This window comes from Protomyctophum bolini (genome assembly GCF_963924005.1).
Source record: "Protomyctophum bolini genome assembly, chromosome: 9".
Taxonomy (NCBI): domain Eukaryota; kingdom Metazoa; phylum Chordata; class Actinopteri; order Myctophiformes; family Myctophidae; genus Protomyctophum; species Protomyctophum bolini.
In genome coordinates this window covers 3,405,988-3,431,393 of record NC_137870.1, presented here as the reverse complement: position 1 = coordinate 3,431,393, position 25,406 = coordinate 3,405,988, and the positions used below count along the sequence as shown (strand labels likewise).

Genomic DNA, 25,406 nt, shown 5'->3' with positions numbered 1-25,406 from the left:
AAAGCTCGTATGAATCTGATCTCAGGTCAGAATGGGATAATAATGATGTGTGGTGGCGGCGTGGTCTGCTATCAATTTACCATGACAAGCCTATGAGTGCATTAGTCTATGAAATATGCAGGAGGAAGCCCCCTGTGTTAATATGAATACTGTCTCCACGTTTTGTATACTGTATTTGTGTTTAGCGTATATACATACAGCCGTGTGTGTGTGTATGCTGTGTCTCAGGGAAGGCGACGACTCCAGCAGAGATCTTTTATAATGGAGTTAAAAGATGCAGTGTCTGCGTTTTTGTTTTATTGGAAATTCCGACTCGCCTCAATTTCCCTCACGTTGTCTTGACGCTATAATGGTCCTGAAAAGCTGTCAGTTTTGTGTCGAGTGCTTTTCAAATGCATCTCTTCTCTACTCTCTATACTGTGCTCGGGGCCTACAGGAGAAAACACCAATGTTTATACCGCTTATAGTGCACCATTCTGAGGTTCAACGGCAGTACAGTAACAGTTGGAGTTACTGTACGCCCGTCTATATTCAGGGATTTTTTATTCTCCAAAAACCACGCAGAGCTGGCTGCAAGATGATAATGACTAGCTGTTTGTGTCGCAGACAGACAGACAGACAGACAGACAGACAGACAGACAAGGCCTATAGGGTACCATGGAGGGCCTAGTTATTGTTATTGTCTCTTTTGAAGAGCACTTTATAGCACACAGTTTAAACAACATAATGAGACACAGACACAATTCAGACTTATTAGAATTTTAGTATTCGAATACCCGCTGGGCCCCACATAACGGAGGTGTCTAGATCACAATCTGTTAATATCTATAACTGTTAAAGTCTGTTGAGCAATGAAACTATGCAAAGGCACACGTCATGGATACATCACACTGCATACACACACACTCTATATCCGTGTATGACAGAATGGAAGGGACCGCGAGGCCATTATATTCAACACAATTTATTTTTTTACACAATATACTATATGTACTGGTAGTAGTATAAGGGGGGGGGTCCATTCTTCATCTCTCTGTCAGCTATAAAGTATAAGGGGGGGGTCCATTCTTCATCTCTCTGTCAGCTATAAAGTATAAGGGGGGGGGTCCATTCTTCATCTCTCTGTCAGCTATAAAGTATAAGGGGGGGGTCCATTCTTCATCTCTCTGTCAGCTATAAAGTATAAGGGGGGGGTCCATTCTTCATCTCTCTGTCAGCTATAAAGTATAAGGGGGGGGTCCATTCTTCATCTCTCTGTCAGCTATAAAGTATAAGGGGGGGGTCCATTCTTCATCTCTCTGTCAGCTATAAAGTATAAGGGGGGGGTCCATTCTTCATCTCTCTGTCAGCTATAAAGGGGGTCCTTGGCCTGAGAAACTTTGATGGCGGCTCCTGGGCTGTATAGCTATATAAGCCCCTGGGCTAACACAGGATTGTTAACCCATTCTGAACGGGAACCCATCATGTCGTACTAGCTATTGAAAAACAGCAGATCTACAAGCTCGTAGCGCGCCACCGAGTGGCGCGCTACGAGCTTGTAGGTCTGCTATTTTTTAAAAATCGAAGAACGACTGACATTTTCAGAATCTGATCTCAGGTCAGAATGGGTTCATCAGACCAGTGTGTGTGTCCAGTGGATAAACCTCGTATGAATCTGATCTCAGGTCAGAATGGGTTAATTCAAAGAGATGCTACGCAGGGCCAGACGCTGGGGCTGCATGCTGACCGCCCATGGAGATGAGACAGGCATTAAGCCCTTCTGCACGGGAACCCCTTTTTGGGTGTTTATAAAACCATTATTTTTCCACTTTATCTATTGAAAAATAGCAGATCTACAAGCTCGTAGCGCGGCACTCAGTGCCACGCTACGAGCTTGTAGATCTGCTATTTTTTTGAAAAATCGTGAAAATAATCTTTATGAATATTTATTTTTTATTTTTTAACTCAAATCTTTGCTTCTGGATGGAGGGAGGAACCTTAGAACAACATATCTTTCAGCCCAGCGGGCCAATTATTACATATAATTCCGGGGCTCCCTTGACGACACGATGAAATAGTTTGAGAACAACAGAAACATACGTTTTTTTTTTCTCCTGAAAACTATCATGATTTTATAGAAGACATTTGTATAGAATCCAGGTATCGGGTCGAAATGAGTTAAGGGGGATGAGCGGCGCAGACCCAGAGGGAGGGAGTGGGCTGTGAGAACCGATACACCTTCTCTCTCCCTTTCTAATCCCTCTCCGTCCTCATAACCTTTTCTCTTTTCCTCCCTCGGTGCCTCTGTGTGCAACCTCTCTCACTCCCACACAGATGAAATGGACAGCGCTGTGACCTGTCGATGGTGTGTGTGTGTAGTGTGTGAGTGTAGTGTGTAGTGTAGTGTGTGTGTGTGTGTGTAGTGTGTGTGTAGTGTAGTGTAGTCCCTCACAGTAGGACACGCCATGGACATGTGTGTTGTAAAAACTAAAATAAAATAAAAAAATCCTGAAAATGGTAAGACAGACAAAAACCAAAACTTTTTGTGTTCCAAAATACCTATATTATTGCGAATGCAGTGAGCAGTTACTATGAGACCTAGCAGATCCTGTCTGTCTGTGTGTGTGTCTGTCCCGCTTTTGTGCCCATATATGGAGCTGAGTGATTTGTTTGTGATTGATGCAACACACTCGTGGACGTATAGCTGCGTTCGCTTCCTGCGTTTGCGCGTCTTACTTGTATAGATAGGTGCTATGGGAGAGACTAGGAGCCGGCAGCATTTATTGTAGATATTAGGAATGGATATATTGGGTGTGTGTGTGTATGTGTGTGGGTGTGGGTGTGGGTGTGTGTGTGCTTGCATGTGTGCGTGCGTGCGTGCGTGGCTGCGTGCGTGCGTGCGTGCGCGCCTACCTAGATCTTATGACAACTAACAAAAATAGCAGATCTTCAAGCTCACAATGCATGATGTAACTGATTTGACCTATCTTCATTATCCTGGATATTGTATTGTGTACCCTTACTTTTATGTTTGGTTGAATTACAGTTGATGGTGGTGATGGTATGTGTGTGGGAGAGGGTGAGCAACCTGTCTGTGTATTTGTATACTTGCATTGTATGTTATGTTTTTAATGTAGCAGGGACATTTTCTGTGATGGCACCCAAGGGCCCCTGGGCACGTGCCCAAAGTGCCCATATGATAGATCCGGCCCTGGAGCACATGCCTATTTCACCCACACCATAACGCAGCCAATGCTGGCTAGTGAAACAGGCCAGAAGTGATACGTCATAATGATGTAAAACTAATAAACTATGTACCAAGCCATTATTAGACTATCAAAAATTCTCATTTGGGGAAAAATGGACAGTTCTGGCCATGCTGTAGAATAGATTACACATGTCGTGACTCATGCACACAAACAAGCTTAATTCCCCCCCATAAGTCAATGCTCAATCAGCCGCAGCGCCGTTCCACAATCACCGTGATTAGCAAAGCCTCTCCAAGCTTAACCCTTTATGGTCTGAGGTCCATTAAAAAAAAGGCTTCTAAATCCTAACATTTTCCCCATGTTTCTATTCTGTAAACTTTATTTTTACATTTTCTTCTGTTATTACATTTTGACAGTACATTGCATTACATGTTCCCCATGTTTCTATGTCAGTGGTGCTCAACCTTTTTCACGTCGAAGACCCCCAGAATTAGGCTCTATTGGGACACGGACCCCCCCCATCTCAAAATATGTAGTTCCAGGAAACCCCCCCAGAAGCCAATATTTTAGTTACAAATGTTCGCTCTGAAATATAATATTCAAAGATTTGCGCCACATTTTCACGACTTTTCAAAAATAGCAGACCTATACAAGCTTGTAGATCTGCTATTTTTCAATAGCTAAATTATAACATAAGGGGTTCCCGTCGAGAATGGATTAATGGAGATGTCACAACCATCTTGCAGGCAGGGCATAGATTATCGTAACGTGATACTATAGTTGCTGGCGTGCCACCCATGGAGGCTGCAAGGCTGCTTTCAAATTATCCCATTTTTGGTGGGAACCCATTTTGGCGTTAGCATCATGTCGTGCTTTAGCTATTGAAAAAAAGCAGATCTACAAGCTCATAGCGCGCCACCGAGTGGCGCGCTACGAGCTTGTAGGTCTGCTATTTTTGAAAAATCGAAGAACGACTGACGTAGAAGAATTTTTTTAGAATCTGATCTCAGGTCAGAATGGAAAACTGTCTGGATGTAGAAGACATTTTTAGAATCTGATCTCAGGTCAGAATGGGTTATTCAATGAGAGCGTGCAGCCTTTGTGATGACATGCTGCTGCTGCTGCTGCTTTGGAACCACAAACACGGTACACGTTCACACTAGGACAGACAGACACGATAGACGTTCACACTAGCACAGACAAACACGCACGATACACGCTCACACTAGCACAGACAGCACAGGAAGGCAAGGCAGAGAGTGTGAATAACATCACTGAATAACATCCCGTGACAAAAGAACCACTGGAAAAGAAGAAAATGGGAGGGAATATAAAACGAGGGAAATTTAATGAAAGTGGGTTGTTGTTGTTGTTTGTTACAGCAAATATGGATTGACATAGAGAGAGAGAGAGAAGATTGGATGAGATGGGAAAGCTGTATTAGGCTCACAGACAGTAAAGGCTCAACATAGAAAACAGAATTCTTCAGGAGTTAACCCGAACTGTTTTAGATTTCGGAATATTCTCTATAATGAGGACGGGGGGTGACAAAGGCACAGAAGATGTGTGAATGAGAGGAACAGTAAGGTGAGAATCTCAATTAATTAAAGTGTGGTGTGCATGTGTACTGTATATCTGCATGTGAGTGTGTGTGCGAGTGCGTGTGCACATTTCTGCGTCTGTCAATTAATTAAAAGACCAAGAAAATAAGTTAAAAAGTGACAGTGAAAGAGAAAAGCACACTGTTTGTTAGTGGGCAACTTTGCACCAAGGTGTTATGTTTGTGATTATTACTGAGGGTACAAATTTCACAAAAAATATAATTGACTAATTACCACATTTTGTAGAAACTCCCGAGTCGAAGGTTCACACATGCTCGCGTGGGCTATTCAGTCACTGAACTTAATTTGAAGATGAGAAGGGGAAGTTAAAGATGGAGTGCCACAATGTTTGTATTTTTCCAGTTTTTCATGTGTCTATGAGGTGACAATACTTCATTAGACACCCTGGAGTCGTTTTTATGTGCAATGGCCGTGTATTAACTTTGTATTTAGGGTTTCTTCCTGGAGGCTGAACCCTTGACAGTCAAACGGGCCAATGAAGTAAACAGTGATATAGTGACATCACACTATCAGCCCCTCCCCTAACCCCTCCCCCTTTATCATACAACTACAGCTGTGGGTCGGTGGTCAGTTCAGGTGGATCACCACCCATCACCACCCACCAGGCAAACCAGGCATACTTAATGAACTGGTGGGCGTGTCCACATAAAAGCATGATTTTAACAAATACTGTACACTTTTTGGAAAAAGTTCTTCCCCCTTATATTGTAATAATACCTGATGATCATGTTTTTAGGGTGGAAAAATAATGGTGGCACTCCATCTTTAAGAATTCAGTATCTCTCCCGTTCTGTTTTACACGTAGTGGGACTTTGGTCACAGTGTACCTGACGGTGCATCTTTCACTTTGGTCACAGTGTACCTGACGGTGCATCTTTCACTTTGGTCACAGTGTACCTGACGGTGCATCTTTCCCTCTCAGAGGAGCGTTTCCATTCCCTGCTCGTCTCCTAACAGCCTACTCCTGCCCAGCGGGGTATATACACACATAAAGGCTGTTCCTGCAGAAGGGAACGCCGCCCGCGGGCCATGTCACTGCTCCAATCTCTTCATTTTCCAACAGCAAGCGAAAAGCAGAAAGCGAGAAAAGCGAGTGGTCGCCATGCCAACCCGGGGCTGACCCTCCCCTCTACCCCCCTCTCTCTAAACACCCTCACATCAAACGCGCGCGCGCGAGAGAGAGAGAGAGAGAGAGAGAGAGAGAGAGAGAGAGAGAGAGAGAGAGAGAGAGGTGATGAAGAGAGGCTGAGGAGAAGTCTCAGGAGAGTGTGTCAATTTGCATTAAATCACCTGCTTGAGCAAGAGCCTTTTTCACCTTTTTCCTCGTATGCCCGCAAGAATCGGCATGTTACTCAAAGTCGTGTGTGTGTGTGTGTGTGTGTGTGTGTGTGTGTGTGTGTGTGTGTGTGTGTGTGTGTGTGTGTGTGTGTGTGTGTGTGTGTGTGTGTGTGTGTGTGTGTGTGTGTGTGTGTGTGTGTGTGTGTGTGTGTGTGTGTGTGTGTGTGTGTGTGTGTGTGTGTGCGCGCGTGCACGTGCGTGTGCGTGTGCGCGTGTGCGTGTGTGTGTGCGTGTGCGTGTGCGTGTGCGTGTGTGTGTGTGTGTATGTCTGGATGCTTCTAGTCCCAGGCTCGATTTCACCGTCAACTTCACTCTACACATCTGTATTAATAGCCAACACACTATATCACAGTTTCATAGTGCATGTGGCAGACCCCTATAAGATCTCATTATACTCCCCCCACGGACGTGTACATGTTTTAAAACGTATCCCATGTGAGTTGCAGACCTGAACACATGTATATACTGTTACTGTAACAGGGTTTTTATGATGAAGCTGATGGTTATTTTTTCCCCCCCGTCCGTGGTAAGCAGAGTGTGCTGGTGGCTGTGGTGTGTGTGTGTGTGTGTGTGTGTGTGTGTGTGTGTGTGTGTGTGTGGGTAGAGTCTGGCTCATGACCTTTGAATGCCAGCCCCCTCTCTCTCTCTCTCTCTCTCTCTCTGCCTCCCATCTCTAACGGTCCCCCCCCCCCCCCCCCCCCCCCCCCACTGGACTACCTAATGGAGCAGGAGAGTCATAAATAAATACCGGTAATCTTAAACCCATTCTGACCTGAGATCAGATTCTAAAAAATGTCTTCTAAATCCTGCCAGTTTTCTGAAAAAGCTTATGTTTCTACGTCAGTCGTTCTTCGATTTTTCACAAGCAAAACCTACAAGCTCGTATGAGCTATGAGCTTGTAGATCTGCTAAAGCGTAACATAATGCCAACACAACGTTGAATCCCTGCACCACTCACTGTATTCAGCGTGGTGATTGGTTGGTTAGTTAATTGGTTAGTTAATTGTCCAGTTAATTGTCCAGTTCGTATTTTATTGCTAGTGGCAACGTTTCCTGTCCTGTTGGATTGTGGGTTTTTTAAACCCAGGATTTGAAGTTTCTATACCGCTTTCTATTTAGTCTCTGTGACACATCTAGGGGCCGCAATCTGGCTTCCTGATTGGTTAGTCATTGCGACCGGGGTTCTTTTTTTCGACCAATGACAAAGCTTCTAGGAACATCTTTGAATGCAGATTGCGGCCCCTAGAGACTGCATTTTTTTTGGGGGGGGGGGGGGGGGGAGGAGGAGTGTTCTAGCCATTGCTGGCTGTCTGAATACCATAAAAAGAACACACAGTCTGAAGCATGTATTAAGCCCACCACACACCGTCTGCGACCGTGTGCGGCGCGGCGCGTTGCTGCGCGGCGCCGCGCGGAAAATAGAACTGTGTTCTATCGCAAGAAGCGGCTCCGCGCGGCGGACGGAGCCGGTGTGCGTTAGGTTCATTGAAAATAATGGAGGCGGCTGTGCGCGCCGCGCGGCGCCGCGCGGGGGACGCAGACGGTGTGTGGTGGGCTTTAGTTTGGCACTTTTTCCCAGAATTCCCGCACACTGATTATGATTAAAATGGAAGTCATACTTGATAGTTTTTTGGAAGGAATTCGGGTGCAGTCCTATACAAAAAAATTAAATAAATCAAAGCACCTTCACACACACACACAAAAAAGATGAGAGAAAACAATGCCTTTGCCACAGTACGCGTGCACAGAAGATATCTCGGATCTTTTCTTTTCTTAGAGTTTTCCATTTGCGTCCTTGTGTTTTCACACAGAGAGCTGTGAAAAGTGTCAACACTGACTGCAAGTCTTGACGGTGACAGAATAACCCATTCTGACCTGAGATCAGATTCTAAAAATGTCTTCTACATCCGGACAGTTTATTTTATTTTTATATATATATTTTTTATCCCACGATTTTGTAACCCATTTTTCACCCCTGTGTCAATCATCTAATGTGATCCTGGGCTCTACACACCCCAACCTAGTCCCCATATATTCCTTCATTCCTGACAGTTTTCTGAAAAAGCTATGTGGTTCTTCGATTTTTCAAAAATAGCAGACCTACAAGCTCGTAGCGCGCCAATCGGTGGCGCGCTACGAGCTTGTAGATCTGCTATTTTCCAATAGCTAAAGCATAACATAATGCAAACACCAAAAGGGGTTCCAGCCCAAAATGGGATAAGCAAGGTGATAGATGTTAATATAAGATGTGTTGTATATATAGTACAGTTGTCAAAAGGCTCATGGAGAGTATAACTCCCATCCAATCAAGCCTGAGTGAGTGGCAGCTTGTCCATTGGCCACACACAGGTGTTGGAGGCTATACAGGGCTCGAAATAGCGACCATTTTGGTCGCAAATGCGCCTGAATTTTAATCTGTGCGATCTCAAAATATAACTGGGCGCACCAGTGCTACTGCATATAATTACTGTAGTGCGACCAAAACGATCGCGACCGAAAGTGTCGCGGGCCGGTTCCCTCCCGCGAGATGATTTAAACTTGTAGAGCATAAAGATCTGAGCATGTAAAAAAAAAAGTAAGTTCCTAGTCCATTCCTGTCCAGAGTTATGATTGTTTAAAGAAATATCTCCTTGGCTTCTTCTACTTCCTCTAACCTCCCGTCAGTCCGTGGACTGATTGGGTGATCAACATCAGCTGGACCTGAGGTCCTCAGCTGTGAGAGACAACAAAAGGGCTCAATTGAATGGAATGTGTGGAGTCACACGCACACATTTATGATGACGTTATGAAAATAACTTCTCATAAATATATACAGTAGGCCTATATATATATATATATATATATATATATATATATATATATATATATATATATATATTTTTTTTTTTTACTTCAATCAAAAAGCAGGCCTACATAAAACAAAGGGTTTTGTAGCCATTTACAAATTCAGAAATTATAGCAGAGACAGTATTTAGAATTTAATTATATTTTCAACTGGTTTATTGCCACAAAAATAGCATCTCATACCAACTGGCTTGTAGGCCAGTGGTTCCCAAAGTGGGGTCCGGGGATCCCTAGGGGTCCTCGGTTAAATGATAGTTAGGAACCAAATGGACCCTTATGGGTCTGAAACTCTGAGAGTGTACTACATACTATGGGTAAACCAATTTCACTGTACATTTGTACACTCAGTTAAATTAACTTTGATTTTATGGGTCCCAGAGATAGAAATGGGGAACGGTAGCCTAATTCAGGTCAAACTGGGGGTCCTTGAAATGTAAATAACTGAAAATCACTGCTAGAGCCGTAAAAATCTTCTCATATGGGGGTCCCTGGCATATATTTTCAAATGGGGGTCCGTGGGCTAATGAGTGTCAATTTGAGGGTGCTTGACATGAAAAATGTTGGGAACCACTGCTGTAGGCTACAAGTGTAATAATAATGAATGTAAAAAATCGATTACATATTGGTGCTCGTAAAATTTTGGTGGGTGCTCCTAATTTTTTTCTGGTGCTCCTTCATTCTGAATTTGGGAGCACCAGTGCTACCAAGTAAAAAAGTTAATTTCGAGCCCTGCTATATAAGTAGACCTGTCCTGCACTCATTTACCCCATTCAAGCTGAGAAGATCACCACACCAGTGCTGTGTCTGGTTGTCTACCAACCTCCAGAACACCCTCTCTCTCTCTCTCTCTCTCTCTCTCTCCACCCAACTGTGTGCGTCCATGAAAGCAAACGTGAATAATAATAATAATCTTTATTGTCCCGAAGGATATTTGTCTTCACAATCTGTTCAACAGTTCAACACCCACATCAAAAACAACACAGAGCACATAACACCAAGACAGTACAAAAAACAAAACATGAGGTCCCCACAAGCTGTGTACAGAACCATCCTATCGGCGGGGCAGTTTGTTTAATGCCGCGATGGCTGAGGGGACAAAACTCCTACTAAAACGGACCTTTTTCCATGGCAAGGTTCTGTATCTTTGTCCAGATGGCATGAGGTTAAAGAAACGATACAGAGGATGGTCAGTGTCATTTTATATCGAGAGTGCTAGTCGTGTGATGGCGTTATTGTTCATATCAGAAAGTGTGGGTGTAGGAAGTCCGATGATTTTGGAAGCAATACGGGTAATACTGAAAAGTTTGTTCCTGTTAGGCATGGACAGTATGGTGTAGAAACATGCAGAACAGTACAACAGAACAGGTTGAATAATGCTTTTGTACAATAATAGCAGAAGATGAGGAGCAACAGATAATGATCTTAGTTTACGGATTACATGGAGTCTTTGCTGAAAGCGTGACTGGATAGATGTAATGTGTTGATCAAACCTGAGTCTATTGTCCAGTGTGAGTCCAAGATATGTGAAGCTGTCTACCTGTTCTATTGTTTTACCATTAATGAGGAGTGGGTGAAGTCCAGTGTGGGTTGTTGTTTCAATGACCAGTTATTTTGTTTTGACCACATTCAACTCTAGATAGTTGTCAGTGCACCACTGTGTGAAATGAGAAATGGTATTCGAATGGATCGTTGCCACTTCAGTGATGCTTGCGGAACTCGACTCCGTCTCGTTCCTGACCGCATCCCTGTATCGTGGGCAATAATCACGTTAACCCACACACACCCTCTCGTATAGCCTAATCACAGCCAAGAAGAATGACATACCAAGCACCCAAATGATTAAATTTGTTACTGTACATTACATGCATATTGCTATATAGAGACATACATTTCCTATTTATCCACATATGCACATGGCGTGTATATGAACCTGAATATGGTATTTATATGCAGCATAAGCTATATTCTGCATATACTTGCCATATTATTATTGGCATGATATGTTAATATAAAATAAAACCATAGCACCACCATTAGTGGTTCCCATTGTGTGTGTGTGTGTGTGTGTGTGTGTGTGTGTGTGTGTGTGTGTGTGTGTGTGTGTGTGTGTGTGTGTGCTCAACTCCTGTTTCATAGTCAGAACTGTTGGACACAAACTATCATAGTTTCAAAATACAGACCGGAAGGAGGACAGACAACTTGTTGGATAGGGACATGTCCTTTCTTTCTGACTGACTGACTGACTGGCTTGCTGGCTGGCTGGCTGGCTGGCTGGCTGGCTGACAGGCAGGCAGGCAGGCAGACAGGCAGACAGGCAGACAGGCAGACATCAGACAGACAGACATCAGACAGACAGGCAGGCAGGCAGACAGGCAGACAGGCAGACATCAGACAGACAGGCAGGCAGCATCGTTGCCACCAGTAATTACAATAGCGGTGTTAATTAGATCTACTAATGACTTCACTAATGGATACTTGCACCAGCTCACTCCGACGTGCGCACACACACACACACACACACACACACACACACACACACACACACACACACACACAGAGCAGGCTCAGACTGGTTAATTTCCTTCAGGGGAAATATAATACAATGTCTTTCAAGAGTATTATGCCAACACTAGCAAAAAATTAATAAAATAAAATAAGCCACACCTCTCCCCTCTCTTTCTCTCTCCCTGAGTCAGCCTATCAAGTCTTTTGTCTCTCGCCCAGCAATAAACTTCAAGGCAATTAGCAGAGATCTCTGGGACTCGATCCCCCCAAGCTGGCGAAAGAAAAAAAAGGTCATACTGTTAATGGTCTCAGAAAGTTGCTGTCACTTTCATTTTGCACTGCCTCTGATATTCAGCACATAATGACGCTAACTAAAAATGATGAGGTCTAATAAATGATTAACTTGATAGTGGGTACATCAACCCTTTCCAAGAGCATAAGGTGCTCCCTTTAAAACCCATTATTTTTTCTTTTTTTTATATATTTTTTATCCCACGATTTCTGTAACCCATTTTTCACCCCTGTGTCAATTATCTAATGTGATCCTGGGCTCTACACACCCTCCACCAACCTGGGGAGAGCAACGGACTTAACTCATGCTTGAGTGTCCAAGTTGCTCCTTTACACCTGACAGGGGGGAGTTTCCCTGGTTGGACGTAGCGCGTGGAAGGGACACGTTATTCCAACCAGTTCCTTTCCCCTCCATCAGGCGCCCCGGCTGGCCAGGGGGAGGTAGTTTAGTGACCAGGATTACGGCATGTTTTTGTGAGGGTACCTACCCTAGGGGACACGGGGAGAACATGCAAACTCCACACAGAAAGGCCCTATCGCCAACCCCCGCCTTCAGGTATGGGCACTGATGACGCGGAGGAGGGAACACGCCGCCAGTGCCCACAGCGTCCCCAGTGGGAATCGAACCCAGGACCTTCTAGCTGTGAGGCGACGGCACTACCAACTGTGCCACCGTGTTTTAAACACCAAACTCATAGTACCGCACAGAGTGCCGCGCCACGAGCTTGTATAGGTCTGCTATTTTTTTGAGAAATCATGAAAATGTGGCGCAAAATCTTTGACTATATTTTCTTTCAGAGCAGAACGTTTTTTTAACCCAAAATCTTTGCAATCTGGTTAGAACTCATCATATTTGCAGATGGGGGGGGGTCGGCGGCTAATTACGTGTATTTTTGGGGTATCCTTGACATGAAAATGTATGAGCACCACTGACATAGAAATAGAAACATAGGTATTTTTTTTTTCTTTCTTCAGAAAACCGTCAGGATTTAGAAGACATTTGGTAAAGAATCGTCCTCAGGTTTAAATGGGTTTAACCCATTTTAGGCAGGAACCCCTTTTGGTGTTATAGCATTACGTTATGCTTTAGCTATTTAAAAATAGCAGATCTACAAGCTCATAGCGCGCCACCGAGTAGCGCGCTATGAGCTTGTAGGTCTGCTATTTTTTCAAACTGTCAGGATTTAAGACATTTTTAGAATCTGATCTCAGGTCAAAATGCATTAAAGAACCACCATTCTTCCGTGTGTTAGAATCTGATCTCAGGTCAGAATGGAAAACTGTCAGGATGTAGAAGACATCTTTAGATTCTGATCTCAGGTCAGAATGGAAAACTGTCAGGATGTAGAAGACATTTTTTGATTCTGATCTCAGGTCAGAATGGAAAACTGTCAGGATGTAGAAGACATTTTATAGATTCTGATCTCAGGTTAGAATGGAAAACTGTCAGGATGTATAGAAGACATTTTTAGATTCTGATCTCAGGTCTAAAATGGGTTTAATAAAACAACCTACAGGTTTTCCTTGGTGTTCTTCGGTGACACATCGTCCAGAGAGGCATTATATTATGAATACACAGTGTTCAGTAAATATATGCGTGGCACTCGAGTCGTGGCACAAGGACAACATTACACAAGCTGACGTCTTTGATGTTCAAGGACCGCGGCAATTATTCAGACCATGACTGCAGCTGTGTAGTGTAGTGACTCAGTGAGTCACCTTCAGTGCAGTCTCTGTGTGAGGTGAGAGACAGATAAAGATGCATGTTTATTCACTCTGTTCTCGGAGTCAGATTTAACCCATTCTGACCTGAGATCAGATTCTAACAGTGTCTTCGATTTTTCAAAAAATAGCAGACCTACAAGCTCGTAGCGCGCCACTCGGTGGCGCGCTATGAGCTTCGGGGGTTAATACAGTATATCTCATCTCATCTACATCTCGGACTTATTTCCACTGACACTGAACGGAACAATACTTTAAAATACATCACAAATGCATAACATTACATATACATTACATAATACAACACAACAAGTACAGTACGTCCCTATCCATCCCTCTAAAGATGACCCTTTTATAGGGGAACCTTTTCCAGTAGCCATTGTTTAGTCTTCTGTTTAAATGTCCGAGAATGATGAATGAAGAATTATATAAAAATGAGCATGAATCATAGACATAGACACACGAGGAGCAAGACACTCAGGACATGAAGTGAGGAACTAGCAAAGGGAACTGAACGAACAGGGGAGTGTATAAATAGACACAGGCTAACTAGGCACAGGTGAAACAAAGCTCAAAATCAAGACGGGGATTGGCTGGGGGGACTAATAAGGCCCAATCCCAATTGCCTCCCTCAAAGCCCTGAGCCCTGGACCCTCATTGACTTCAATGACGTCAGCTGTAAGTGCTTCAGGGTGAGAGGCTGCAAGGGCCCCAAATTGGGCTCCAAAGAAATGGGACAGCACTTTGAAGATGAGTCCGCCATTCATGACACTTTGCATCACTTTATAAAAACTGTCCTTATATTCACAGCCAGTGCCTACACCTACATGCTTGGCCTATATTTATACATGTCTATCACGTCTATTTTAGCATTTAAGCCCCTGATTACAGGGAATAAAACCAACCCGTCAATTCCGTCAACGGAAGGTTTCGATTTATTGCTTCCAATCCATCAATTCCGTCAACGGTATAGGTCAAGGGTTAAGTAAAAAAGAATCAGTACTTCTTCCACCGCTGAAAATTGGATATTGACAATAGATGCCTTGAACCGCGAGGAAGTTGCAACTGGACAGAATGCAGAGCAATTATTGTGCCCAAGAAGCCCCTTACGGGAGTCAGACTACTTACTTATTAATAGGCTGTGCGAGGGAGGGAGGGGGGAGGCTGATGATGGGTGGATGGATGCGTGCAGGCGAGGCCAGCGGTCACTGAGGGATTATTAGGACAATCGCACTGATGTGAGTTTGTTTCGCTTTTGTTTTTCCCACACAGCATGACGGCTTCACACTGCATAGCACAATCTATACACTCCTCTCTCACATGCAAATACCCAGGCACACTCACGCACGCACGCACGCACACACACACTCACTCGTATTCGATCCATAAAACATTTGATTGTATGATACACTATATTTAACCCATTTTGACCTGAGATCAGATTCTAAAAATGTCTTCTACATCCTGACAGTTTTCTGAAAAAGCTATGTTTCTATGTCAGTCGTTCTTCAGTCGATTTTTCTAAAATAGCAGACCTACAAGCTCGTAGCGCACCACTCGGTGGCGCGCTATGAGCTTGTAGATCTGCTATTTTTCAATAGCTAAAGCATAGTGATGCGGCGAAAAATTCACAAATCAGGTCCGAACATCGGATGTTTGTTCAAAACCACGGACAGCGCTCGTAGTTTCAGAAAAAAAGAGCGAGGGAAAATCCTATTTTAAATGGTACATGTATGCATATGCACGCACACACACACACACACACACATACACACACACACACACACACGTACACCCTGCTGTTCTGCATTGTAGACAAGCTTGCAGGCGGAGAGGGGCCTATAGTGCGAGTCCGACAATAAACACACAGCAGGCTATATTACCGTCGTAAAACACTAGCCAGACTCCCTCCTCTCCCACCGTCCCCTACAGTCAGTGCTTTAGGACGGTGGCTGTCTAACCCATTCTGACCTGAGATCAGATTCACACGAGGTTTCCACTGGACACAGGGAAGAGGAGACCGCAAAGAAGTGCAAAGGCTGCATGTGTCTCTTGCCAAACAGGGGCAATGGATGCGGTGGGAAGGTCTGGAGAGAGGAGAAAGATCAACTGGAGTGAGCTATGGGAAAATGGAAGCAAGCAACACCAGCTTCATCATAAGAGCTATATATGATGTGCTGCCATCATCACCAAAAAAAACCTACGTCAGTGGTATGGCGAGGATCCAACCTGCTCCCCCTCTCAGACACATCATGTCTAGGTTGCAAGACCAGCCTCACACAAGGCCGCTACACCTGGAGGCACAATCAGGTCCTCAAAGAGCCTGGCCTGCAGCACTTGAGATCAAGAGGAGTGCAAACAAACTCCTTACCCCCAAGAACAAGCAATCCCATCAAAACGACAATATTCATCCGGGAGGGACAAGAAAAGCCCAAGTATCCTCCGACAAAGCCAGAAACTGGACACCTACGTAGCCATGGCCCGGGACTGGAAGATGCTTGTCGATATTGGCCATGCAGCAACTCATTTTTCCACCTGAGATTGCTTCCACCAACCTTAGGCCAGACATGGTACCATCTGGTCCCCTTCACGCACGTCTGTGTACATAATAGAGCTGACAGTTCTCCCATGGGAGAACTCTGTTGAGGAGGCCTATATGAGCGCAATAAACTGCGATACACAGAGCTGGCATGCAGACGCAATTCAGCGTGGCTGGAATGCAAAAAGTCTGTCCAGTCGAGGTGGGATGCAGAGGATTTGTGGCTTCTTCCACCATCAGGCTATACTGAAGGAACTTGGCATCCATGGACAGGCTCTGTGCGGCAGACAATCAGAACACTTTCTCAAGCAGCTGAAAGAGGCAGCCAGTGGATCTGGATTAAAAGGAAAGACCCACACACATCTGAGAACTCCATTCAAACCCCTCAAACATGAGGGCATATGAGGTATGCGGTCAGCTGCATGGCTGGCTCAGGGAAGAGGACGCACCAATCTCAATGATTGGGGCATGGGACACAAGCTAAGGCTTGATCACCCTTTAGCTGGCCACCTTTGATGAGGGTGTATATAGTGTTGGAAGGCTGAAACACCCGCTGATTCAAAGGCACACTACTGAGGATGTGTCCCAAAATTTAGACATCATACCCTAGTTAAGAAATACACCTCCTAATGCCACTCTTAACATCAAGGCAAATCTCATGTGAGCCCACACCATCTATTGGCACAATGGACAGTCTTAACATCACGTCCCGTGTTTTATGATTCTGTGGTGTTCCGTTGTAACGCTTGAACGCTGTCTTCCATATTCGAATACTAAAATTCTAATAAGTCTGAATTGTGTCTGTGTCTCATTATGTTGTTTAAACTGTGCTATAAAGTGCTCTTCAAAAGAGACAATAACAATAAATAGGCCCTCCATGGTACCCTATAGGCCTAGACATAACTTGGCCCTCGGGGGGGAAACTGATTGGAGAACCCATTAGAGCTCCACACGCACCTTATCTGCCTGCCTGCCTGCCTGCCTGCCTGCCTGCCTGCCTGCCTGCCTGCCTGCCTGCCTGCCTGTCTGCCTGCCTGTCTGTCTGTCTGTCTGTCTGTCTGTCTGTCTGTCTTGCGTCAGTTCTGTTAAACACATTCCCACCGCAGTCTGAAGCATCACATTGAAAAGCATCACCACACCATCCACTATACGGGGCAGCCATGGGGCTGTCACTTAGTCCACGGTTTAATGCTAGGAGGCTTTTCCACCTAAAATGGACAGACAAAAACCTCTGTGTGTGTGTGTGTGTGTGTGTGTGTGTGTGTGTGTGTGTGTGTGTGTGTGTGGGAGGGAACGGGGGCCGTTGTTACAGGTTTCTGGCTCCCGACCTTGTAAATATTTTAAAAGTCTGACTGTATATCTCTCACCTGCCTCATTGCGTGGGGGTTTGCTGAGGTATATAATCTCATTTCAGGGGTCTCTGTTTGCAGCCTGACTCAATAAAAAGTAGGTCTATTAACCCATTTTGCGTGGAAACCCATTTTGGTGTTAGCATTATGTTATGCTTTAGCTATTGAAAAACAGCAGATCTACAAGCTCATAGCGCGCCACCGAGTGGCGCGCTACGAGCTTGTAGGTCTGCTATTTTTGAAAAATCGAAGAACGACTGACGTAGAAGACATTTTTAAGAATCTGATCTCAGGTCAGAATGGAAAACTGTCAGGATGTATAGAAGACATTTTTAAAATCTGATCTCAGGTCAGAATGGAAAACTGTCAGGATGTAGAAGACACTTTTTAAATCTGATCTCAGGTCAGAATGGGTTAAGCATCGCCACAGCCCCGCTCCCAGGAAGAACGTCTCCCCTGCCGACAGTGTGTTGACAGAAATATGCATATTGTGTTCTATCGTCTCCACATGATGCAGTGCTGGCTGCTTACCAATGTCTCTCTCTCTCTCTCTCTCTCTCTCTCTCTCTCTCTCTCTCTCTCTGGCACGACAATGCTTTTTATTGAACAATATGAAATATCTTTTTTATAACGTTTTATTGAATTCTTAGGTTTTCACATAAATCAAATGTATAGATGAAGTGAGACACTAGAAAGGTATAAATTAGGTATAAATTATAAGCACAATGCAATAAAACAGACAAGAAAAACAAAAAGCACACAAACAAAACAAAACAAACAAACAAACAAAAGAAAATGGGCGAGCAGCACGTACACAATACAGTCAGTTATTCATTAGGGGAAAAAATATAAATACAAATATATACACACATACACATGGGCCAAGAGTACAGCTGGGGCTCTCCAATCCAATGAATCACTTCCTTCATAAATCACAGTATACAGTAGATACATCCCTGGGCAAGTAATCTATCAGCGGCTGCCATATTCTATTCATAAAGTAATTTTCTCTCTCTTTTAATTTGGCACTGAACCTCTTCCATTGGAAGTACTTTTTTTCGTGAATCCAATTAATACAAAATGCATTTTCTAGCTACACAGAGAAGCTTATTAAAACCCATTTTGGGGGCGGGGTAACCCCTTTTTGGTGTTAGCATTATGTTATGCTTTAGCTATTGAAAAATAGCAGATCTACAAGCTCATAGCGCGCCACCGAGTGGCGCGCTACGAGCTTGTAGGTCTGCTATTTTTGAAAAATCGAAGGACGACATACTGACATACAGTAGAAACATATAGCTTTTTCAGAAAACTGTCAGGATGTAGAAGACATTTTTAGAATCTGATCTCAGGTTAGAATGGATTAAGTAGCTTAGCCCTTCTAGGATCTAGCACCCCAAAGGTTGAGCACTTTATAAGTCTGAACTGTTTATGTACACGGCCCATTTCCGCGCGTGAAGGACGAGCGTGTCATGTGAACCATGACTACTATTAAAGGATCAGCAGTATCCATATTGCATTGCAAGTTCCTTTCTTATTTTTTTTCTCTCTTATTTGCAGTTGGCAAAGAAAAACAATACGAATCCATACCTTTTACATAGCCTACTTATTTGTAACTCTGAGAGTATATACAATTGAGTATACATTCTGACCCCTCCACGAAAAGGACCTCGTTGTCCTGACCCCTTATCTATCAATTATACATTATGGATCTATAGTGTGGACTGTTTTTTTCGTCTGTGGCATTCAATTGGGGCTGGGCTGGGCAGTCCTTTCACAAGGAGGGGGGGGGGGTGCAGGTGGGTGGCCATATATAGGACGGTGAGGGACTGGATCAGGTGGGTGGTGCTAAGGTAAAATGCAGGTATACTTAGATAAATAGATAGATAAGTATATAAATACTTTTTTTTTGGGCGGCTTTCGCCTTTATTTTATATTTTGTATAGAGGGACAGACAGTAGGCTGACAGGAAATGGGGAGATAGAGATGAGGGGGGGGTGACCATAGAGTTATTATACAATAGAGAAGACACCCAGAGGAAATCCTGAAGCGCAATGGACATAGTGGCCGAAGAAGGTATTGCAGTTTGGTAAGGTTTGGTCCTCAAACACATGAACGCGCACTAGGCTCCGTCCACTCTGCCGGTCGCTCGCGCGTTCATGTGTTTGAGGACAATCCATCCAGAATGCACACTGCTCCTAAACCGGAAGGAGGAGTGGATTCGCCTCATGCGCTTCTGAGCAACTCAATGCAAGTGGACGGGAGGAGAACTTGGGTGTCTTCTCTATTGTATATATACTCTAAGGGGGTGACATGCAGTAAAGGCCGTCGGGATCGGGAGTCGAACCTGCGGCACACTGCCAGACTGGATTACCAGCCAAGGTGCCTGGACCGCTGAGCCAAGGCCCAGGCCACCATACGCTCTTATGACAAAGTTCTTGCTGGTTAACGGCAAGGAAGCTCTGAGAAGGAAGTGAAGTGGTCACGTGACACTTTCATGGACACTTTCATGGGAGCCAAACTCACACAGGAAGTGCAATGAATACATGGCAGTGAATGGAGCCGGCTGGACCAGCTCATAACAAACATTATTTATGAACAATTGAGACCTTTTGTAAAGTAATCACCACTTCCGGAAAATAACAGAAGACATGTCACAGGTTGTTTTCTAATCACTTACTTTTCGATGTGCACAGAGTGCACAGTATATAATTTTATCTGAGGATCTAAACAGAAGACATTTTGTAGAATCGTCCTTGCAGGTCTAAACGGGTTGTTAATCTCTTAAGATGTTCTCTCTCCACCTCCTCCAGGCGCCATCGAGGCCTGCCTGGGTCACATGCTGAAGAGGCGCGCGGCCGGCTTCCTGCGCAGCGACAAGATTGCCGCCCTCTTCACCAAGGTCGGCAAGGTCAACGCCACGGCGGCGGACGTGTGTCGCAAAGTCCAGGAGCAGCTGCAGCAGCAGGCCGAGCTCACCAGGTCGGTTAAACTATAGAGTTATTATATATTATAACGTTTTATTTAGTCTTATAGGGCCGATTCATACTCCTATTTTAGAGCCGAATAAAAGTCGGTTCGGCGCTGTGTAGAGCCTACAATGTGACGTCATTTGAGGTTCGGGGGGGGGGGGGGGATGTCATTATCAGCTATTGTGACGGCGGTATTTTTGTGTCCCTGACGTCAATGACGGAGGCGTGCCGTGTCTGGGTGGCCTTGAGCCACATGAGGCACCGGCCGTGCTGACCTTAATAGGTCAATTTGGGGGTCCTTGACATGAAAAGGTTTGAGAACCACTGGTCTACCATTCAATGGACGCCAGTGACATGAAGGAGACAGTACTGTACATCCGACACTTCACCCCAGAAGCTACACAAGTGTTGTTTTACCCATTTAGGCCTGACGTTGACATTTAAAAAAAATGTCTTCTAAATCCCAACAATTTTCTGAAATACCTCATGTTTCTGTATCAGTGCAGTGGTGCTCAATATTTCATTTCAAGGACCCCAAAAATTATATGTAATTGGCCACCGCGACCCCCATCTGAAAATATGTCATTCCAGGAACCCCCCCAGAAGCAAAGATTTGAGTTAAAAAAACGTTCGCTCTGAAAGAATATATCCAAAGATTTGCGCAGCATTTTCACCATTTTTCAAAAACAACAGATCTACAAGCAAAATAGCAGATCTACAATATAGCTAAAGTACAACATAATGCTTTAAAACACCAAAAAGGGGTTCCCGCCCCCCAAAAGGGGTTAACCATTTTTAGCCCCTGCCAGTTTTTTTTAACCCCAGTCTTTTATATTTATATTGTCCTTTACGTTCGTGCTCGTCAGACGTACGTATACGTACGCTTCGTGACGTACATCGTCAACGAGCGCTCCGCTGCACGACACGTCAGCCACAACGACTCGCGGTGACAGATTGACACCCTGCGTCACGTGTGAACCCACGCAGCAACATACAGTATACTGTAGCACACATGAAGCAGAACATTAGAGGCAGCCGTGTGAGTGACAGACACTTTTACCACCGTTCTCGTCCACTCGTGATTTATATCTCTTCATCCAACTTGTGACGTCGTCGACGTCGCCGCATGCATGCTGCTGATAAGTACAGTTCAGTTATAATACAGTAGGACAAAATGCAGTAAAGCAGGATAGGTTGATGCATCAGGGATGATAACAGAGTGAAATATGATCATGTTGTCGCCAGCGGCAGTCACAAAACGTCTGGCAGGGAGTGTGTATTGGAAGCGCTGTGTTGGCGCTGTGTCATAAGCTCTCTCTGTCTGTGTGTGTGTGTGTGTGTGTGTGTGTGTGTGTGTGTGCGCGTGCGTGCGTGCGTGCGCGCGATATGATGAACGGCTTTGCCTGCAGGCACTTAGCTGCAAGCCAAGCTGTTTGCAAGTCCATTAGGTGTCCATTAACCCAAGCCACATGGCTACCATGGACAACTCCAGGGCTAAAGCACACACACACACACACACACATACACACACACACATATGCACACACACACACACACACACACACACAAACACACACACACGCGTGTGTGTGCGTGTGCGTGCGTCTATATGACTGTCTGTCTGTCTATGTGTCTGCCTGTGCGTGTGTATGTGCATCTATCTACAGTATCTATTTATACTGTACATACAGTGGTGGGGAAAAGTATACTCAAATGTTTTACTAGTAAAAGTACAGATATTCTATACCTGCAAAAAACGTACACAAAATGCTTTTCAAAATGCCTACAAAGAAATAAAGAAATTAAGTGGCTTTATTTCAGGTGATACAAAAATAGAAATAGCATACGTTAATACAAATTTAAATACCCCCAATCATTGAGGAACATGCATAAAGAAGTAATATCATAATATAATAATAATAATAATAATAATAATAATATAATATATCATCTCATTCCGCTCCAAACACACTTTTGCGTCCTCACTTTTTGTCTTCAATGTTTGTGTTTACACAAACAAAAAAATGGCCATTCATTTTCAATTTGCATTTAACCCATTTAGACGATTCTAAAAATACTTTCTAAATCCTGACAGTTTTCTGAAAAACCTCATGTTTCTACTGTATAGACCGATTCCGTAGCGGTTTCATGGTCGCAGCTTACGTATTTCCTGTAGGCGGACTCGACGTAGCTGCGGGGATAAACCCTCACCAGGCGCATCTCTTCCACTACAGTGAACGGCAGAGTGACTGATGTTAGTTTGCCTCAAACTTTACTCCTTTACCTGCTTTTTTACTAACACTAACATTACAAAGATGCTCCAGAACATCGAGATGAACCTGTGTATAGTTTATGGCTGCTCCAACAGTAGTGGCAACATAAAAAATAAAAAAAACGGAATGTCTAATATCCACCGCGGTGGCTGAGACCAGAGCCATTGAGTAATGGTTGAGACGAAGCAGTGAAAGATACATAACGCCAGTCTTACCCAATACCAAATCTTTCTGTTTTATTAACACAAGGCTGCTGTACTTTATACCTCATACTTTAAATGCTTAGTATGAGGTATAAAATACAGCAGCCTTGTGTTCATAAAACAGAAAGATTGGGTATTGGGTAAGGCTGAAATTATGTATCTTTCAGGACCTTTCACTGCTTTGTCTCAACCATTACTCAATGGCTCTGGTCTCAGCCACCGCGGTGGATATTTTGACATTCTGTATTTATTTATTTTTTATGTTGCCACTACTGTTGGAGCAGCCATAAACTACACAGGTTCATCTCGATGTTCTGGACATCTTTGTAATGTTAGTGTTAGTAAAAAAGCAGGTAAAAGAGTAAAGTTTGAGGCAAACTAACATCAGTCACTCTGCCGTTCACTGTAGTGGAAGAGATGCGCCTGGTGAGGGTTTAAACCCCGCAGCTACGTCGAGTCCGCCTACAGGAAATACGTAGGCTGCGACCATGAAACCGCTACGGAATCGGTCTATATCAGTCGTTCTCAAACATTTTCATGTCAAGGACCCCCAAAAGTATATGTAATTGGCCGCCGACCCCCATCTGAAAATATGTTGACATGCGTGGTACAGTAGGTTAAAACTACAGTAACTCATGGCAAGTTCAAACTCACCCGTGGCTCCCGGCATGCGTGGCAGGTTAAAACCTTCCCTGTAAGGTTAGTGTCACGGTTCGTGACGTGTTATGTTTAACTTGTGTACCTTTTATTTTGTAGTATTGTTTTGTGCCCATCCTGTCTGCCCCTGTAGTTCTGTACCTGCCTTGTCTAACCTGTATTGTGATTAGTCCTTGTTTTCCACCTGTGTCCTCTTAGTCCCCCAGCCAATCACCTGTGTCCTCTTAGTCCCCCAGCCAATCACCTGTGTCCTCTTAGTCCCCCAGCCAATCCCTGTCTTGATTTTGAGTTTTGTTCACCTGTGTCTAGTTATCCCATGTCTATAAATAAGTATGCCCTTGTGTTTTCAGTTCTTTGTTGGTTCGTAATTTGTGTCAGTGTTATTTAGCTCCTCGTATATTCCTAGTGTTATTTTCTTGCTCCTAGTTATTCCCTAGTTTCCTCGTGTTCCTGTGTTTGTCGGACGAATGCCTGTCGGATTTTTAGTACGTCGGACCAAACACATGCACACGCCGTGGCAGAGAAGGGGGGGCATCACTACTAACATTAGCACGCACGCACGTGCACGCGCACGTGCACGCGCACGCACGCAGACACACGGGATCTCCTCTGTGGATGCATTATGTGATCTCTGGATGAGGTCAGTTTCCTCATACTGGGATGTCTCCACTGGTTGTGTGTGTGTGTGTGTCATGTGGGGGATGATGTGATCAATCTGGTTGTGTTTTATTTCCCCAGAGAGAGCGAGACAGAACGCATACAGTCAGTCCCCCACCCAGAACTCATGCATGCTTTGGCACTTTGGTCTGTATGTATCCTACTGTACTGTACTGTACTACTGTACGCAACACCCCATATTATAAGCCATTTATACCTTATTATATCATGCAAAACATATACAGTAGTCTCCACCAGCCGAAGGTTGGTCCGTCCGTCCGTCTGTTACCAGCTAATCTCCGGCACCATTAACCCGGTCGATGCCAACACACACACACACACACACACACACACACACACACCACACACACGCACACACACGCACACACGCACACACACACACACGCACGCACGCACACACACACAATTCAATTCAATTCAATTCAAAGGGCTTTATTAGCATGAGAAAACATATGTTTACATTGCCAAAGCAGAAAGAACAATACAACGATACAGCAATACAATCAGAACAAAAATGATGTACATTTGAAGGTCAGAATCTTCAATAGATCAACTTCTATGTACCAAGATCACTGGATGCAGGTATAGTGCAGGAATATACACAATGATTAGTCTTTAGGGTGGTTGTGTTCCATTTGATATACACACACACACACACCCTGCATGCCAAACGATGAACCTCTGCTCCAAATTTTCTAGAACGGTTATAGCGCCACCATGAGGCAGCTTTTCTGCTTTTTTTCCCCCTCTATACTGCACCGATCTGCGTGAAACGTTGCACGCACACTCCCTAGAGGCCAAGGACAAACCTTTGACCTGCATTTTATCACATCTGCCTTTTATAGCGCCACCAGGAGGCCGACTTTTGCAAAACAATTTTTTCGATATAACTCCTCCAGATGCTGTACAAAACCCCCGCAAATCGTTACACAGTATCTCTATGTGCTCAAGACAGATCTGTCCGAGATTTCATATTCCATCCTAATTGGCTAACATTGGCTTTCAACAATTTGCAGGATTGGCCCCATTTTGAACAAAAAGTCTCAAATCATGAACGTAGCGTGAAATCTTTCACGCACTTTCCTAATAGGCTAAGGAATATATCCCACCCTTCCCATTTTTGGAAATGATACGTAGCCTGCAGGGTTAGTTCAGTCAGACATACTCCAGGGAGTTCATGCCGTGCTCAAACGCGCATACTATACTCAATTTAGCTGCTTTTACCTGT

The 25,406-nt window shown here is 44.3% G+C and overlaps 2 protein-coding genes across 2 annotated transcripts in view; one reads left to right on the top strand and one right to left on the bottom strand.

The window, feature by feature from the left end:
• tpst1 (tyrosylprotein sulfotransferase 1) overlaps window positions 1-25,406 on the bottom strand; it is a 224,171-nt gene that overhangs the window by 35,787 nt on the left and 162,978 nt on the right. The window lies entirely within an intron of this gene.
• The window catches only part of sgsm2 (small G protein signaling modulator 2), a gene marked incomplete at both ends in the record, with an annotated part of 132,013 nt that overhangs the window by 28,010 nt on the left and 78,597 nt on the right, over window positions 1-25,406 (top strand). The window contains 1 exon segment of the mRNA XM_080771550.1: window positions 20,209-20,377. Coding sequence (XP_080627676.1) covers window positions 20,209-20,377 — 169 coding nt within the window.